The 19903-nt window shown below is 38.6% G+C and overlaps 1 protein-coding gene across 1 annotated transcript in view; it reads left to right on the forward strand.

Annotated features, from left to right (window-relative positions):
* LOC150091089 (ecto-NOX disulfide-thiol exchanger 2) overlaps positions 1–19903 on the forward strand; it is a 230637-nt gene that overhangs the window by 152233 nt on the left and 58501 nt on the right. Inside the window, exon 9 of the mRNA XM_090382875.1 lies at positions 9007–9219. Within this exon, the coding sequence (XP_090239001.1) occupies positions 9007–9219 (213 nt within the window). The remainder of the gene's footprint in view (positions 1–9006; positions 9220–19903) is intronic.

Consider the following 19903-nt stretch of genomic DNA (forward strand, 5'->3'; position numbering starts at 1 on the left):
ATTAAGCCTCATATACCTTCATCAATATCATTGATAAATATACAAAACAACAGTGGACCTAACACCGAACCCTGTGGGACTCCACTAATAACATTAGTCCAAGAAGAGCAGCACCCATTGATTACCACCCTCTGTCTTCTCCCACTTAACCATCCTTTTATCCATTGTAGCAACTTACCCTTAATACCATTCTGCTCCAATTTGTACAATAGTCTTCCATGCGCAACAGTGTCAAAAGCTTTCCTGAAATCCAAATATATGATACCAAAATTATTTTTTGCATCCAGTTCCTTTGTAACCACATCATAATATCCTATCAGATTTGTCAGACAAAACTTTCCCTTAACAAACCCATGCTGTGTCTGAATTATTGCTGCACTCTTGTCTAGATAATCCTGCAATGCATCTTTAACCAGCGACTCCATTATTTTACCCGGAACAGAAGTTAAACTAACTGGTCTGTAATTACTCGTGTCACCCTTCGATCCCCCTTTGTGAATTGGGGATACATTTGCACATCTCCAGTCCGTGGGAACCTCCCCTGAGTCCAAGGATGCCTCATAATTATGGCTAAGGGTTTGCTTAGTTGCTTTGCCGCCTCCTTTAATATAACTGGATAGATCCCATCCACCCCAGGTGCTTTTCTTACGTTTAACTTCAACAATTTCTCTTCCACTTTGCTCTCAGTTATTACAAGATCATTAAGCACCTTGCTACAATTTGATAACCTTCTGCCATTTTCAAACCTTAATAACTCCTCATGTGTGAATGTAGATGCAAAATACTCATTCAGTTTGTTTGCTATCTGAGCAGGATCATCAACAGTCGAACCATCGATGTTAAGTGGACCAATAAGATTCATCCCCTTCCTTTTAGAGTTTATTAGTAAATTAATAAGAGGAGTTTACCTCAATATAGTACGTGGAACACTTCCGAATGATACCCTCCAGAAATTAAAACGGAAAAAAACGAAAAAATCGACAACTTACCAGTACATTAAAGTAAAATAAGGAAGTAAAATTAAAGTAAGGAAGGAAAATCGTTTTGAATATTTTCGTTAGATTCTTTTAATTGCGTTAATTTGAATTTTAATTGTTTTGAATTGATTTTGAATTGTGTTAAATTGATTATTTAATTATTTATATTTTACTTTAATTATTTAATTATTTATATTTTACTTTAATGTACCGGTAAGTTGTCGATTTTTTTCGTTTTTTTCCGTTTTAATTTCTGGAGGGTATCATTCGGAAGTGTTCCACGTACTATATTGAGGTAAACTCCTCTTATTAATTTGCTAATATTATTATCAACGTAGAACATATTGAGTATTACAGCTCTGATTCATACTATCTAATTTTAGAGTTTATATAAGTAAAGAAATCCTTGCTGTTTTTCTTAGCATCTTTTGCCAAGGATTTCTCGTAATCTGCCTTCGCCTGCCGAACCTCCTTTGTGATCTGCTTACAGATTAACTTATATCTGCCATAGGCTTCTGAGTCGCTTGATAATTTATATGCATCCCATGCATTTTTCTTCTCTGTTACGAGTCTCATTAGTTCATTTGACAACCACTTAGGCCTAAACCTTGAACAATATTTCTTAATAGGTATGAAACTTTTAGTAGCTTCCACGATTAATTCCTTGAATGCTTCCCACTTAGAATTTACTGTTGGTAACATCGTCAGTTGATCCCACTGTACAGAATTTAAAAACTGTCGGAGACCACTGTACTCGCCTTTACGGAAGCAAAAACCCCTTCCTTTACCCCTGATGGTAATTAAATCTTTAAGTAAATCCCACGTCAGTACACTGTGATCACTGCCACCTAGTGGTTCTTTTATCTGCAAATTCCTAATACATGAATGATCACTGCTGATAACCAGATCAAGAGTATTACTTTCTCTGGTTGCCTCTCGAACATGCTGCTGCAGAAAACAATCATCCAATAAATCCACAAAAGTCTGACTAGTGTGTGAGTGCCCAACCCACAAGTTCCAGTCAATATCTGGGAAGTTAAAATCCCCCATTATAAGACATTCCGATTTACTAGCCCACTCTATTTCTCTGTACAATTGTTCATTGTACTCATTCGAGTCATTAGGCCTATAACACACTCCTACTCTAATTTTTGCTTTCGCAGTGCTTATGTCACACCAAACTGACTCAACAGTGCACTGTTCATCTATATCAACTGGATGCACTTCTTTTGATTTTATGTTTTTCTTTATTAACAGCATAACACCTCCTCCCTTCCTATCCTGTCTATCCTTTCTGTACACATTGTACTCCCCAAATTCCAGTTCGGCATTCCTTATATCTGTGTGACACCACGTCTCTGATATCCCAACAATATCCGCCTTTGATGTCTTGACCAACACTTCAAATTCATCAAATTTATTTACTATACTTCTAGCATTGGTATACATGCAAGTATACATGCACCTATTCCTATTCCCAGCCACTCTAACACATCCCATATACCCACCTGTTTCACGATGACTGGCATCCGTCCCTGAAACCCCCAACACCCCTCGCTCCAGGTCGCTACTTATTCTAATAGAAGTTGTGCAAGAATCACCTTCACCTCTGCCTACGGCTACTGTTAAACTATTAGTCCTTGTATCCCCCCAAGCTATCAGTTTTCCGACCCACCTAACACTGCCTCGATAGCATCAGCAAATATTCTTGCACCCTTTCTATTTAAGTGTATCCCATCCCTGTAGAAGCAATCTCTCCTGTTAACAAGTACAGTCCAGGCTGAAAAAAATTCTACCCCTTGAGCCTTGCACAATCTTTCCAGGGCCGAATTGATCGACAAGGCTCTCATCATATACTCCCTCCTATCATGTCTGGGCAGAATTGCAGACACTTTCAAATTCAGACCTAATTCACAGCTTTTTTTCATCAGTGACCTGTACTTGTTAAGTAATTCTGCCGGTCTCCTACTCTTAATATCGTTAGTGCCAACGTGTACAACTATATCACCTTTTGTGCCCTTAAAAGATGATATCTGCACAACGTCATCAACCTTTGCCCCTGGCAGACATACCCTGGTCCTGTTCCATCTATCCTTTCTACAAAGGATGTTTCCCGTTTCCCTGACAATAGAGTCACCAACAACTACTAGTTCCTTTGGGACCAGCGCAATCTGCCTTGGGGGTTGCCGCTGTGTTGCGTGATGACCAAGTGCAAGCTCTGGCGTTGATGTGGGCAGCTGAGAGCCTGATGGGCCCCTCAATTTAGATCTTTCGAGGGCATCCACCCTTGAAATGATAAAATGATGCATTTGCACTAACCTCCATATTAGTCATTCTACCTCGTAGCATGAGGCCTTTGCCCTTAAATACTTTAGAGTAATGATTGCTTATTAAATTATAATTTTTCAGATGGGAAGTCAGAGTGAATTTTCTGGATAGAGCGACCTACCTCTTCGTTGGGGTGGAGATGCCGTCCCCACCACGTGGCTAAAAGTAGTTCCATGTTTTTGTTACTTGTTGACTTGTCAAATTTGATTTGTTGTGATAAATTTGACCATTAGAAGTTAAGAGATGTCACACAATATGAAATAAAGGCATATGGACGAGAGTCCAGGTGGCCTAAATCCAAGTTTGACAAATAACAAATACCCTATAAAGGAGATGGGGAGATTTAGCCCCACAGTAAAGGCCAGGACTTTGCTGTGGGGCTAAACATGTGTTTGCCACAGTTGTTCTTCTGTGTAGTGTGAAGCAGTGTAATCTGAGGATACTTCATCCTAAAATTACATTGATTCATTGTTTGTGGTCACTTATTATGCTATGGTCTCAGTAATTTCACATGGGGGGGGGTTACTCAGGGTTATTAATTTTTTTTTTTAGTATTAGTAACGGCCGTATGGTGCAAGAAAGCCTATGGCTTATGCTGCACCAGCCAAAAAAAATAAATAAATAAAATAAAAATAAATAATAATAATTAATAAATAAATAAAAATAATAAAATGAAATAAAAAATAAATAAAAAGGAAATTAATCCTATCATCCTATGCGCTTCCCTTACCCGAAAGTACTATCCAGATGACCTTTGAATTTCCCCAAACTGTCGGCCTCTACCACCCATGAAGGCAACTTATTCCAGTAATTTATAACTCGCTGGCTAAAATAAAACTTCCTGCAGTCCAATCTAAACATTTCCCCCCGTAACTTGAATTTATGTCCCCTAGTTCTAGCATCATTTATAATCTTGAAAATTTTGTCCTCATTCATTTTACTGATGCCTCTCAGAGCCTTAAACACCTCAATCAAATCTCCTCTAAGGTGTCTAGTTTCCAAACTCTGCAACCCACATATTCGAAGTCTTTCTTCATAAGGACGCCCTTTTGCCGATCTCACCAGGCGAGTTACCCTTCTTTGCACCCTTTCAAGAAGCTCGATGTCTTTCTTTAGGTGCGGTCTCCATACTTGAACACAGTATTCCAAGTGTGGTCTAACGTAAGCCTTATATAATGGGATTATCACGTCCCTATCTCTACTTGAAAAAGTTCGATAGATCGTCGATAGGACACCATGGGCCTTCCTTGCAACCTGTTTACAATGCTCAGAGAATTTCATGTCTGACCGTATCGTAACACCCAAGTCCCTTTCCTCCAGTACTGGGTTTAGTTGAACTCCACCAAGTGAATAAGTTATTTTGGGATTACTGTTTCCCAGGTGTAATACCTTACACTTTGTTGGATTAAAGCACAGCTGCCATTTTTCTGACCATTCTTGAAGTCTGTCGAGGTCTCTCTGAAGAAGCTCAGCTTGACAGTGATCATTAACTGCTCTACCAATTTTAACATCATCTGCAAATTTAGACATCACGCCCTCTATCCCTTCATCAATGTTGTTTATGAAAATTAAAAACAACAGTGGTCCTAATACTGATCCTTGGGGAACCCCACTTCTTACATCAACCCAATCTGAGGAATAGCCATTTATCACAACCCTCTGCCTCCTGCCCTGAAGCCATCCTTCTATCCATCTAAGGATTTTCCCAGTGATTCCAACCTGTTCCAGCTTATAAAGCAACCGCTCATGTGGGACTGAGTCAAAAGCTTTGCTGAAATCTAAATAAACAATGTCGAAATTATTCCCTAAATCCAGCTCGTGAGTGACCCTTTCGAAATAGCGAACCAGATTTGTTAAACATGATTTTCCCTTTACAAAACCGTGCTGAGTATCCTTGAGAATTTCAATTCGATCCAAATGATCCTGAATTCCACCCTTGATCATTGCCTCCATGATTTTCCCTACTATTGAAGTCAGACTGACAGGTCGATAATTTCCCACTTCACTTTTAGAGCCACCCTTATGTATGGGAGATACATTTGCACTTTTCCAATCCAAGGGAATCTCCCCAGAGTCTAGTGATGCTCGCATAACCAGCCTCAGTGGTTCAATGCACTCGCTTGCCGCCTCTCTCAAGATTATAGGGTATATTCCATCAACTCCAGGAGCCTTACTGGTCTGTAGGCTTGAAAGTTTTTTCATTAAATAATCTTGCGAAATTTCAATATCATTAATTACATATTTTTCAACTTCGCTCCCACAATTTCCCATTGCCACAAAAGGCTTTTCATTTGTAAATATCGATGCAAAATAACTGTTGAGTTCATCTGCAACGGCAGCTGGTGAATTTATTACTATCCCCTTTCCCTTACATAAAGGTCCGATCTGGTTTGTCCTGCTCTTCTTGGCATTTATGTATGTGAAGAATTCTTTATCCCCCCTCTTTGCTCTGTTTGCTAGTGATTTCTCATAAACTGCCTTTGCCTGTCGAACCTTTTCTGTGGCTCTGTTACACATCACCTTGTAGCTGTTATAGGCTTCAGTACTTTTTATTGCTCTGTAACTTTTCCATGCCACCTTTTTCTGCTCAAGTAATGTGGCAACTTCACTATTCATCCAACTTGGAACCCTTCTCGTGGAGTATTTTTTTAATGGTATATACGCATTCAAGGCATCTGTGATTAATGTTTTAAAAGCGTACCACAGTTCAATTGTATTCATTCTCTGCGCGATATCTACCCAGTTAATAGAGGCCATGTAGTATCTTAAGGCATCGTAATTTCCTTTTCTGAAATTAAAACCCATTCCTTTGCCTTTTACTTCTGCTACCTCTCTCGTCATCATCCACCGTAGAACTCCATGATCACTTCCTGCTACTGGTTCCTCTACTGTCAGCCCAGTTATGTCGTCTGATTCATGTGTGATAATGAGGTCTAGAATATTCTTTTCTCTAGTACTTTCCCTGACATGTTGATACAAATAACAGTCATCTAGTTGATTTAAAAATTTTGTTCCCCATGTCGAGTTTCCTTCCCATTTACTCCAATCAATTAGAGGCAAATTGAAATCACCCATAATAAGACATTGACGCTTACTTGCCCATTCCATTTGCATGTAGAGGCTTTTGTCATAGTCTTCACAATCACCTGGTCTATAGATTACTCCTACTCGCATTGTACCTTTGTTTCCAACTATCTCACACCATACAGACTCTATACTAGCATGTGAAATGTCTGAATCCGGGAAAGCTATCGTCGCACTCAGGCTGCTTCTGATAAGAAGCATTACCCCACCACCCCTTTTATCTACTCTATCCTTCCTAAATACATTATACAAGCCGTACTGAAACTCATCATCCCCAATTTCCGGGTGGCACCACGTCTCTGTAAGCCCTATTATGTCCGGGTTACTTGTTTTAACCAGCAGTTCGAATTCGCTCATTTTATTGACGACACTTCTAACGTTACTGTATAAACAATTAAGATTTACTGTTCTTGTATATTTAACAACCCTAACACAACCCTTGAAGTTTTTTAGGCTCTCTTCCCTGATATTAGCTACCCGCTCACGTGAAACGTCTTTGGCCCCAGAACATCTAGATAATACGTCCAGTTGGGGTAAAAGATAATTACTCTTAAGGTATGTGCAAGAGTTACATTGACCAATATTATCAGATAAACGCGTGTCAGTATTACCCACATCCCCCCTAACTAGCAGTTTCCCTGAGCCTTTAAGGTATCCTCAATAATACTGGCAAAAACTTTTGCACCACCTTTGTTTAAGTGTATCCCGTCTCTACAAAACAAATTCCTTCTACCTACAAGTGTGGGCCATGCTGATAGAAATTTACCCCCTAAAGCCTTGCAGATTCCTTCAAGTCTTGAGTTAATCCACAAGGCTCTTAACATATAATCCCTCCTATCGTGTCTGGGCAGAATTGCAGACACATAGACATTATGGCCTAGCTCGCGACATTTCTTCAGCATGGTCCTGTATTTTTCCAACAAATCGTCAGATCGTGTACGTTTAATATTATTTGTTCCCACATGAATAATAATATTTTCTTTACCCCCTTTAAAATCTGACAGTCTGTTGGTGACATCATCAATAGTTGCTCCCGGCAGACATACCCTGGTTCTTCTCCACCTATCTTTATTACAAAAAATATTCCCCGTTTCCCTGACAATGGAGTCTCCTAATAAAACAATGTCCTTTTTAACCAGGGTAGTTTGCACTTGGTTTTTCTGTTTTGAGGCTCAAATCGGGTGTGCATCACTTGGTAGATTGCTGGAGTTTTGAGTCCCTGACGAGCTCCCAGAAGCATTATTTTCGAGGGCAAGCACTCGTTTTTTCAGGGATTCAAATTGTTCCATCAGTGCACCAAATTGTAATTTAAGATCGGTGCACTCCTTACATCGATCACAAAGAAAAGAATCCCCAGGTGAGGTAGGATTAGTCACCAGGTCGACCTTGGAAAACATTCCACAGGTTCCACAACGGATTAAATCATGACTCACCCGTAAATCGCCATCTGCTATTTCCGTGTGAGTCACGATACCCTGTGACGTGTTTAAGGCAGATCTCGTAACTACCATTATAAAATTAAATAAATATCAATGTAAGTAACTTTAAAAAATTATATCTATAATATTATTAAAATCAAACAGTTACAGGAAAACCTATAACAAAATAATCCAACAATATCTAAATAAATCAAATATTTAAAAGCACTATCCAAAAGTAAACCACTTAACTGAGGAGCCCTGTCTAAGCGCGTCCGCTCACCTCGAATGCCAACGTACGAATTAACACACTTATCAGCATGAAAATGCAGACAGGATTTAGCTGTTGCCAAACAACCTAAATTTGCTAAGCTCACTTTGTAAGTGCAACTTGAATATCATCTCTATCAGTGTCTGAGCCTTTCAGGTGTTGCCTTAGCTGTCAATGTTGATTAGACTGGGGTTCGAGCCCGTGACCACCAAATATGGAGGATACGGAAAGGTCAGGAATGACCACCGCATATCCCCTGAGCAATATGGCCTTAGTTGCTAATGCTTCTAAAAACGAAACAAGCAAGCAAGCTGAAAGAATGTCTCAGACTAAACCTCACGGACAGTAGTTAGTAAACTAACAGAGACGTTGGTGAAGGAGGCAGCAAAAGAAGTCTGTGAAAGATGTACAATAGGTCTAGAATAGAAGAATAATACTCATTGTAGATAACTAAAGATATGTTAGATATGCATAAAGCAAGAACGCATGGATTTGCTATGAAAGCAAAAAAAAAAAAAAAAAAAAAATTTGCAGAAACTTACGAAAGAGTTTAAAATATCAGCAGCATGCTTTCCTGTATGTATTCAGTGGTCTGAATCACCCTGACAATCAGAAACTGAGGGATACATTTTTGCAGTATCAGTGCTAGCAACTGCATCAATACTTAAAAAAAGTGCTGTTATTTGAGCACTGCACAACTGGTTAAAGTGTAAACACCACATTCCTTTGCTCTCTCCCCATATATATAATGTAGTAGTACAATTTTTTTTTTTTTTTTTTTTAAATGTGTGTGTCTGTGAATGTGGAAATATACTGTTCGATAACAAATATTTTGTGAATTTTTGAAGTGTGTGTGTGTCTGTGAATATGGAAATATACTGTTCAATAACAAATATATTTTTTTAAATCCTTTTTTTTTTTCTTTCAGGAGAGGATTCTTTTCAAAAAGCAGTGCAAATTTTAATTACATGGCTTGAAAGAGGAGAATGCAGTAAAAGAAATGCCGGTCATTTTTATTCAATGATTCAGAGTACTAATAGTCATGTTCGCCGTCTAATTAATGAAAAAGTTGAATATGAAGATGAGCTACGAAAAGCAAAGCAACAGCTTAAGCAGCGAATGCAGGGAATTCTTATTCAGTGTGAGTGTAGAGAAATCCTTCTGTACATAATAAATTTTATTCAATTGGAGTAATGTTTAATGAGCATAATTTTTGCTACAAATTATAATTGTAACATTCCAGTTTTCTCTAGAAATAAAATATACAGATTTACAATATAAAGAAGTAAAATTAAAATGATGTCTGTAATTTTTAGGGAACATTTCTTATCAAGAGAGATTTGAGTTTCAGAACAGTGTGATTAGAAACCAAGCATCTGTGGCATGGTTTGATTGAGTATTTAAGGCACTGACTAAGCTAAATTCTGAGGCAACTTTTACGCTTAGGCAACTTTTTTTTTCTCCTCTTCTAATAGTACAGTGGGATAATCTGTGAGACTTATATTCTTTTCCTTAGTTGGATTACTATTTTGAATCTTCTGATGTCAATATTTGCTCAGATTTTGTCAGTGAAATTATTCTTTTAGGGAAGAAATCCTTTATTCATTCCCTTAAAATCTTGTCCTATATGTACTTGGTTTTCTGATGTTCAAAATGAGAACAGCCCTTGCACATTTAAGTGTTGTTCAGACCAGTAGTGCTCGGCAACAGTGGAGTGTTCAGAGTCAGCACACTGGAGGGGCCCTTTTGTGTCCCGAGACTTGATCTTTCAGGCTTCTAGCAGTTTTGCCTATATAACAACTACCACAATCACAGCATGTGATTTGGTATACAGAACCGCTATGTAAGATGGATGGATTGGTGTTTTCACCCTAGAAATAATTGAACGTAATTTCCTACCAGGAAGTTATAAACACCTTATATGGTAGGCACATAGGATTCTGGTAAGGTGTTCTGATGTACTCGGGTAGTAGGGAAAACAGGCCTGTTATCTCAAAACAGGCAGTTGAGATAAATTCATCGTTACAGGGTGGATTAGGTTTTATGAGCTTGTAAATCACACTTGTCTAGAATATGAGATGGATAGTAGCATCTGGAAAGGTCTGGCCTTACCTTGGAATTTTCCAACTGCCTGTCATCTGTACAGCTAGTGTGGGTCCAAGTATGGGTAAACAAGACATGGCAGTACTGAGTAAATGACTAGAAGCATGTGCAGACTCATAGTTTGTAAATTGGCCTGCACACATGGGTTTTCTATAAACAGAAGTTCTAAAACACGAGCCCATGCATTAGACCAAAACATCCAGGAAGGAGAGGGTGTTGTTTGTTTCTAATTCGATGGTAAACTGGATGAAGGATAACAGGGAGTTTGAGATGTTGCAGCAGTTTGGGGTCTGATCCCCTGGGGGATAATCGCAAAAATATAATCGACATATCGACACCAGAGGGTGATGGGTATGGGCAGGTTTGATACACGGATGTTATTTTCGCGATTATCTCTGGGGATCAGAACCCCAACTACTGCAACATTTCAACCCCCTGTCATCCTTCATCCAGTTTATCATCGAACTAGAAACAAACGATACCTTATCCTTTCTGGGTGTTTTGGTCCAATGCGCAGGCTCGAGTTTTAGAAATTTGGTTTATAGAAAACCCATGTGTGTAGGCCAATTTATAAACTATGAGTCTGCACATGCTCCTAGTCATTTACTCATTTACTCCCAGTCAGTACTGCCATGCCTTGTTTACCCTCGTGCTTGTACCCATTCTAGCTCTATAGATGACATGCAGTTGGAAATTTGCGAGATAAGGGCAGATCTTTCCAGATGCAGCTATCTGTCTCATATTCTAGACAAGTGTGATTTACAAGCTCATGAACTTGTTCCACAACATAATCCACCCTGTAACAATGAATTTATCTCAACTGCCTATATTCCCTACTACCTTGGCATATTGGAATGCCTTACCAGAATCCTACACATCTACCATATAAGGTGTTAACAGCTTCCTGGTAGGAAATTACGTTTGATTATTTCTAGGGTGAAAACACCAATCCAAATTGATTGGATTGGAGGAAGGGTTCTGTATACCGAATTGTGGTAGTTGTTATAAAGGCGAAACCGCTAGAAGGCTGAAAGATCGTGTCTCCAAACATGAAAGGGCCCTCCGATGTGCTGACTCTGGACATTCTGCTGTTGCTGAACACTGTGCGTGCACCCAATTATGGAGGCAGCTGTATGTTCCTTTCATTCCCAGCACCAGACGTCTGATTCTGCCCAGTGATCATTTACTGTTTTATTTCTTATAATGTCCATCCACCTCATGCACATGCCTTACTTTGTCTAATGCATGATCATGCCCAGTCTTATATTATTATTCTATATCTAACATACCAACATCCAACTGAAGAAGAGGCACCTTGCCCCAAAAGCTCCTGTTTGTTTTTTATTTTGTATCTTAGTTTAATTTGTTATCTTAATTTATTTTATAATAAATGTATCAGTTTTCGGTGTTTTTGGTAGTAAAATACATTTCATAGTAATGTACATTTTATTCATTACATTTCCTTATTTAATGCATAGAGGATAGTTGCCAGTACTATACTTAATGATTTGAGTTTGTTTGCTGCTTCTTTTTGTGTTTGGTATTGTTTAGGGATATTCTATTGGAATTTAGCTAGATAATCATCAACTGTAATACAATCCTTTTCATAGTTCACAAATGCTTGTGAGTCCTCTATGTTGTTTTATTTTTATATGTAAGTGGCACTCATGCGTTGGTAGTTGTGCAGTATCACTCCTTGGGCGGAGAGTTGTATGCTTGCCTTATTGCATGTTCTCTCCTCCTCCTCTCATTTTATGGTTTTGTTTTATTTGAATATTAGGGTATCTTAGTTTTTTTATAGAAATAGATACGCTATTTCTGTATCTTAGTACAGAAATAGCGATATCCCCAACCCACCCCCGACATGGGCATCTGTATGTAACATGGTGGGGGGGGGACCTGCCAGTGACACTGCTAGGCCTTCCAGAATAACATCACGATGTCCACCCTTGGTTTCCAGGGTTACATCATTGGAATACTGCATGTCCAGTCATGCACCATGGCTTGTGGAAACTCAAAGGCAGGATCCTGGTGGGTTGGGACCCAGCCCTAATATACCACTTTGGCCCAACTGGGATCAGTTTGTGGATGATTCTTATTGCCAGAGTTCATTGCATTCCAATTCCCTTTGGTCCTGGAACAGGGTCAAGACTTATTGGAAATATGGCAGTGGTGGGGTTCAGCAGGTTCGTGCGAACCTGTTCCTGGAATTTCCTGAGTTCGCTGAACTGATCCCTAAAGGCCATTTCACACCAAACGGCATGCGAGCTATGCTACTTTTGGTCACTACGTCATCCATGCTCTGCCCATTTCACACTGCCAGACACATACCCTCAGCTATTCTATTCCCAGTTGTGATGGAGAGCGGTGTTCCATGGTGTGATAGCTCCAGTGATGAAGGAGATTTATTTCTACTTACATATTTCCTTCTGCAAGAAAAGAAAATAGGTTGACAAATGTAATTCAAAGCGCTATTTACCTGGCGAATTTAACTTAATACCCGATATTAGCGAAAGTGATAAGTTTAGACAGACTGTTTTATGGATAGTTAAATAACTGATTACTTGGCATTTGATGAACAACATACGAAAGACAAAAGGATTTTGCTGATAATTCTAATTCAATGCTTACTGCAAAGTAAGTGGCTGTGAGTCAGTATGCGCCTGTGTGAGTTACGTTCCTCGTGCAAAATTCTAACATTTCCAACTTTGTTATAGTGATATATATTTCCCTTAAAATCGAAAATAATACAAATAAAACACTTTTCAAAAGAAGGAAGCTATTTGAATGCCACCAGAATCCTGAAGTCTAATATATTTGTTCATTCATTTGAATGGTACTGTTTATGAAGTTAAAATGAAATTTTATATAATAAGTTATATGTAGTCCTTTATATTTTGTAGTTTATAATAAATTTATAAAAAAATAATTAAAACTAAACAATTGACATATTTCAGCCTCAAAAATGAAGCGAAAACAAGTTTTAGAGGAATTTTCCAAGAAAAAACCTGAGATCTGTAATTGTGAATGAATATTCCAGTAAAAATCTATCACTAACACATAATGAAATGACATTTTCCAATACCGCCCAAGTTAGAGATGAAGATCCTGGTGAAGCAAGTTGAGGAATTTAAGAAGAAATATGGTGGTTTGGTTGTTCATAACAAGTTTTGATTTGATCAGTGTGCAAAATTTGACTCCATAAACATGAAGGGAATTCATGTATAAAAGGAATGGAAAAGTTGCAGTATTGAAGTATGAGAAAAAACTAAAGCCATCCAGCAAGCATCTCTCAGAAAAAAAGATGAAAGAACATTTTTCATCAAAGGCACACTGTATGTGTAGAACTACTGAGAGGACGTACAGATGATTTAATTAGCAAATGCGTGGATAAAATGAACAAAAAATATATCAGCAGTACATGTAGAGTCTTCAATACAGTTTACTCCATAGCAAAAAAGAAGATGCCTTTTTCTGATATAGAAGATGGAATTGAACTGCAGGGAAAAAATGGGTTGGATATGGGAGTAGGACTCCATTCTCGGAAAACTGCTGTTAAAATAGTTGATCATATTGCAAGAGAAATTAAAAAGGAAATATTTTCTAAAATAATTGAAAAAGAATTTTAAACTTTGTGTCATCACTGATGAAGCTTCAACCATATCTAATAAACCAGTGATCATAACTTTTATCAAAAAATTTTTCTTGATTTGGTTGAGATGGAAGCACAGGATGCTGAGACTATATACCAAATTTTGTTAAAAAGTTTGAATGATGTTGGATATTGAGAACAACCCGATTGCATTCTGTTATGGTGATGCAAGTGTAATGCTTGTTCACAAATGGGGGGGGGGAGCACCAGACTTACAAAAGATTTTCCTGACGTCATCATTTGGCATTGTTTAAATCACCACCTGCAACTAGTCTTAGATGATTCTATCACCGAAATAAAACAGGTGAATCACTTCAAAATCTTCATAGATAAAATCTACACAATTTTTCAGCAATCCAACAAAAAGGAAATATTTACTAAAATAATCGAAAAAGAATTTTAAACTTTGTGTCATCACTGATGAAGCTTCAACCATATCTAATAAACCAGTGATCATAACTTTTAAATCAAATGGAACTTTTCAAAATTTCTGAAGAATTTGGACTAGAAATTACAAAGATTGGTAGAGTTTTTGGACCAAGATGGGCTGCTTGCAACTTAAGAGCAACACTGTATGGCGTGCTTATCCAGCTTTGTACAAATATTTTTCTTTACATAAACAATATTCAGGAATGGCTTCCCATGTTTGCAACAGATTCTTCATAGATGATTTAGCTTTCTAATGGGCTTCAAAACAGAAAGTTTGATGAGAGCCAAAAAATTAATAAAGATCCATTAGAGCATTTGAAATGCTCTGGAAGAAAGTTAGTCCTATCATAATTTCTGACACTTTTACGAGTATTGGCTTTGTTGAGAATCAAAAAAATGTCAGCTTTCCTCATCAAAAACTACTGGAAACAATAATAAAAAATATGGAGCCAGGTTAATGGACTGTGATCATTTAAAATCAAGAAATAATGCACAGAATAGAGATAACAAAATTCACGAAGCACTAAGCTTACTAGAACCAGATTGTTGGAATATTGATGAAGTTGTCCCTTGGAAAGCTGCCAAAGAAAAACTGAATTTCATAAACTGTTCCATCATGAAATCAACATCAATGATTTCTCTATGTGGAAAGTTTTCTAAAAAGCTGCCACAACCATGAAATTCAGAGTAACATGAAATTCCAAGTACGAACTCACATTCAACACCCCCACAGCCTCCAGTTTTTATCATGGCAGGCTACTTAAACTGCCTAGTAAGGATTTTCATTCCAGATCAACTGAGGTGTTTTCAGTGCCAAAAGTATTGCCACTTGCAAAAAACCTGTCGTGGTAATTCTGCTTGTGCTCGATATAATGTCAAAGACTACAAGAGCAAGGAATGTTCAGCTGCAAAGCCAATTTGTACAAATTGCCAAGGAGAGCACCCTGCATACTTTTAAGTAAGCCAGCAGTGTAAGGAAGAGAAAGAAATTCAAAAACCGATAACAGAACTGAACTGGCCAGGATATGTATCCAGCAAGTAAATAGCATCAGATCCTTATACACCCAGGTTTCTGGGAATGTACCATTGAAACTCTTTGCAGGAGAAGAAATGAACATAGGACAGCATCCATACTTCCCCAAAAAATTTTAAATCCAGTATTGAAAAAACTAAGCTCTCAGCACTTCAGAAGCTGACTAACAGAACCACCAAGCCAAAATAATGGCTAAATTCCTACAGTGGAATCGTCATGGATTCTGGCAAAATATTGATGACACCAAGGCCCTTCCAAATTGCTTTTGCTTGCAGGAGACATATTTGAAGACAAATGAAAACCCTTCCTTTCATAATACTGCTATTAATGGTACATTCCCAGAAACCAGGGTGTATGAGGGTCTGCTGCTATTTACTTGCTCGATGCATATCCTAGCCATGCGTGGACATGTGTTTTTGTAAAGGGCGGCTCCTGGAATGTTCATCTCTGCCTTGTATCTCTGTGAAGAACAGTATCAATGTAAGATGGCCAGAATTGTGAGTAATGTAGGTTAGTGTGTATTATGGTGTATTATGTGTGTTCTGTTGTTGTTTCTGGCCACTTGGCTACCCAGAAGCATCGATCACCTGGAGAGATGATTCTAGATACTTGTTCACACCACGGGAAGGTGGGCCAATCCCAATAGTTCTCGTGCTGTCTCAATTCAAGACTCTGACCCACCTGATGTTGCCAAAAGGTGGGCCAGATCCCTCTGGGGAGCCCACTCCATAGGGGGGGGGGAAGAGAAAAAGAAAGAAAAGGCTCCTGGTAAACCAGAAGAGAGAGAGAAAAAAAAAGTTGAGATTTGCTTGGCTACAACCAATTAACAGAAAACATAACAGCAAAATAAACTGTTCTATAAACAGGTGAAGACACAGCCAGACAATTCATCATAAACTCCACATTGCAGGTCAAGTTTAGTTCGGGCCAGAGGCTTGAATAATTGCTGTCATCTGAGACCGTACAAGTCTTCTCATGAATGCTTCTTTTGCAAAAGACTGCAATGCTCAATAGTCAACATCCTGCACCAACACTGACTCTTGGCCACTGGAAAGATTAGGCACTGCTTCTCTAAGCCTCGCCCTAAAATCTGTATAGTTAGGACATGAATACAGCATATTTTGCCAGTCTTCAACTTCTCCACACTGACATAGATCTGTTGTTGACAACCTAAATTTATATAATTTCATGTTCATCGAACCATGACCAGTCAGCAAGTATGAGGTAAACATATCCATACTGAACCACCAGACATTCATCGTCTTGTTCATCAATATGTAGGACTCGGGGAAGAATTTTCTCGTAACACAGCCAACTGATGAAGTGTCCCATCTACATTGCCAAAGGGTTTTAGTTCATTCCAAATTATTTTACATTCATGTTTGACATCCGAGTCTAAATTAATTGTGAGAATTTTACGTTTTAGTCAGTAACTGAATCCTTTGGTTGGTTGATTGGAGATTTTTTTGGCGCATCACATCTATGGCCATAGTGTGCCAGAATCCTCTGTTGTTGTTATTTGGTTTTTAGGAGCATTAGCAACTTAAGGCCATATTGCTCCCGGGATATGCAGTGGTCACATTCCCTGACCTTTCTGCATCCTCTGTATTTGGTGGTCACAGGCTCGAACCCCGGTCTAATCAAGAAGTGTGTGCTACGCACTGCTGCTCCTGCCCACCTGGCTACGGAGGCGCCAGAATCCTCTGTAAATCATGTGTAAGTCGAGAGGCAGAAAACCCACCAGGACCTGAAGTGCAGCCATCGAGACTGTGTGGCAGGCTTTCAGAACACTTAGTAACATTATTGTCCGAAGTGTCATCAATTTAGCTTGGAACTTTACAGTTTTGACCCTATGAAACCATGCCCCTCAAGGACAAAGTATGGTAGAGGCTCAAGGATCGTCTAAAGAGGCTCCACTCATTTCGAGAAACTAACTATAGCATTGGCAAAGCATTTAAATTTTGCAACAAGGCATGACAGATGTGTCATGCCTTCTATAATATATCGAAGATATCCTGTCTTCGATATATTATAGAAGATATCCTATTCTTTAAAGGTGCATGTGCCAAAGTGTGCTATGTTTACTGTCAGAGCCAAAAGGAATTACAGATCTGCTTTACATTCAGTATTCCAATCAACCAGCACTGAGGCTATCTGGGACAAAATCTTGAAAATGAAGGGAAAGTATACGTTGCATCCTTCATCAGTCCTGGAACGTAATGGATGCATTATTATAGACCCAACTACAATAGCCAATGCTCTTGGAGAGACTTTTCTACCATCTGTTCAACATCTTACTTCCCAGAGTACCTGGTCCTTGCAGACAATGAAAAGCAGCCAATTAATTTCAAATCTAACGATTCTTATTCTTATAATGGGCCTTTTACCAGAGAATTAAAAATAGCTCTAGCTCTTACCATGGCAGGTGCTGTTTGACCAGATCTCATCAATTATGAAATGATTAAACATCTGTTAGCAAAATCCATTGATCTCTTTCTAAATAATAGAATCTTTCTTCACGAGCAATTTCTGGATTCCTGGCATAAGGCACTTGCCTTTCCTAAGCCAGGAAAAGAGCCCGAAGTCCCAACACACCATTGTATATTATTGTTCTGACTAGCTATCTGTGCAAATTGCTGAAGAGAATGGTCAATGCCCACCTGATATAGTATTTGGAGGCAAATAGCACTTCTCCCCAAAGTGCAGTGCAGTGCAGTTTCCAAAGGAACAAGCCCAATTTGGACCATTTAATTAGGTTGGAAACATCTATCTGAGATGCTTTTTTAAAATGACACCTGGTGTCTACGTTCTTCAATATGGAAAAAGCGTATGACACAACTGGGAGATACTGAATTTTAAAAGGCATATATAACATCAGCCTTGGAGGTAATTTTCCAGCTTTTATTAAAAACTTTTTATTCTGTTGTTCCTTCCAGGTTCACATAGGATCTGCTTTCTCTTGGCTTCTGCCAAGAGGAGAAGGGAGTACCCCAGGGATTAGTTTTAAGTGTTATGCTTTTTGCAATCAAAGTGAATTCCATCACAGAACAACTTCTTCCAGCTGTAAACTGTGCCCTACGTGCTGACAATTTCAGCATATTTTCTCAATCCTGCAACATGCTGTTGATCGTTTGAACTCATGAGTAATGATGTGGATCCTGGTTCTCAGTGCAGAAGACTATTTGCATAGATTCTTGTCTTAGGCATGACCTTCACCCTGAACTGGAACTGAGACTTGGACAAAAAAATTCTATTCCAGTAGTACCTGAAGCTAGATCTTTGAGGATTGTATTTGATGGGAAGTTGACATTTCTACAACATATCAGCTATGAGTGCGAAGTGCACAAGAGAGCTTAAATATCCTATATACAATGTTCTCTAAGTCTTTGGTGCTGATTGATGCACTTTGTTCATTTTTGCATTTGTGCATAAATTAGATTACAGATACCAAGTGTAGCATCTGCTATACTATACTCAGTGTACTCTGAGGGCCAGATCCTATCCACCATCAGGCAATTTGTATTGCTGTTGGAGCATTTCAAACATATTCTGTACAGAGCCTCTATGTCAAATCAAATAAATCATCATTATTGCTTTGCTGGAAACAGTTTTCTACAGCATGCTTTCAAACTGAAATCCTTGCCAGACTATGTGGACACCAGTTTTTGTGACACACTGGAAAAATCTATACAACACTCACCAGACTGCCAAATCATCCATTCGGTATTCGTGTCCAATGGCTGCTCAGAGATTTGAATATCATGGTATACAACGTTGCCCCATCCCTTCCACCCTGATATATACTTGTGTTTCAGCCTTTTACTTCTCTCTTGACAACTAGGGGAAGAACTGCTCCATCTGCTCTCTATGCAACTCTACTCAGCACACCAAGCCAAACACTGTCTTCTTGCCAGTATATTTAATTCTTGTCCAGTCCTGTCCCAGGCTACACTCTCGTTTTTGAGTCTGAATTTTATATTTGTTTCTGCTGGAATCCCAGCTGCATTAGAATCTTGGGAAATGATTTGGGAGAAGCTGCAACCAAATCGGCAGCAACCCTTTATAATTCTTGCCTGTTAATCTCTTACACAGACCACAGGCAAGTAATAAGAAAAACTGTTTTCTCCCAGTGGCAACACTCATGGCATGGCATGGCATGGGCAGGCTGCAAACAAATTGTACCAGGTTAAGCCTATGATCAAATGTTGGCAGTCTAGTCAGCACAGGAACTATAAAGAGGAAGTTGTTCTTGTTTGGCTGTGCACAGGACAGTCATCTGGCACATCTTTTCTTCTGAGGGCTGATGACCCTCCTATGTGTAAGCACTATGCTACCATTTTAACTGTCAAACATTCTTACCGAATATCCAGATTTTTTATATACATGCATTTTATGTTTTAGTGCTTTATTCACTTTACTGAGCCTTATACACTCAGTCAGATTTTATCTGACAAAGGTGGCGTGGCTGAAGCTTTTAAATTTTTAAAAACTGTATGTTTACATATATATAAATGTTCTTTAATAGTCATTGTATGTACTTCTGTTTCTTTACATCTTTTTACTTCTAAAGAAACAGAAGCATATTTCAACATAACCTATTTGTAGGTT

Source organism: Mastigoproctus giganteus, chromosome 1, assembly GCF_048544385.1.
Source record: "Mastigoproctus giganteus isolate SK-2022 chromosome 1, ASM4854438v1, whole genome shotgun sequence".
Lineage (NCBI taxonomy): Eukaryota > Metazoa > Arthropoda > Arachnida > Uropygi > Thelyphonidae > Mastigoproctus > Mastigoproctus giganteus.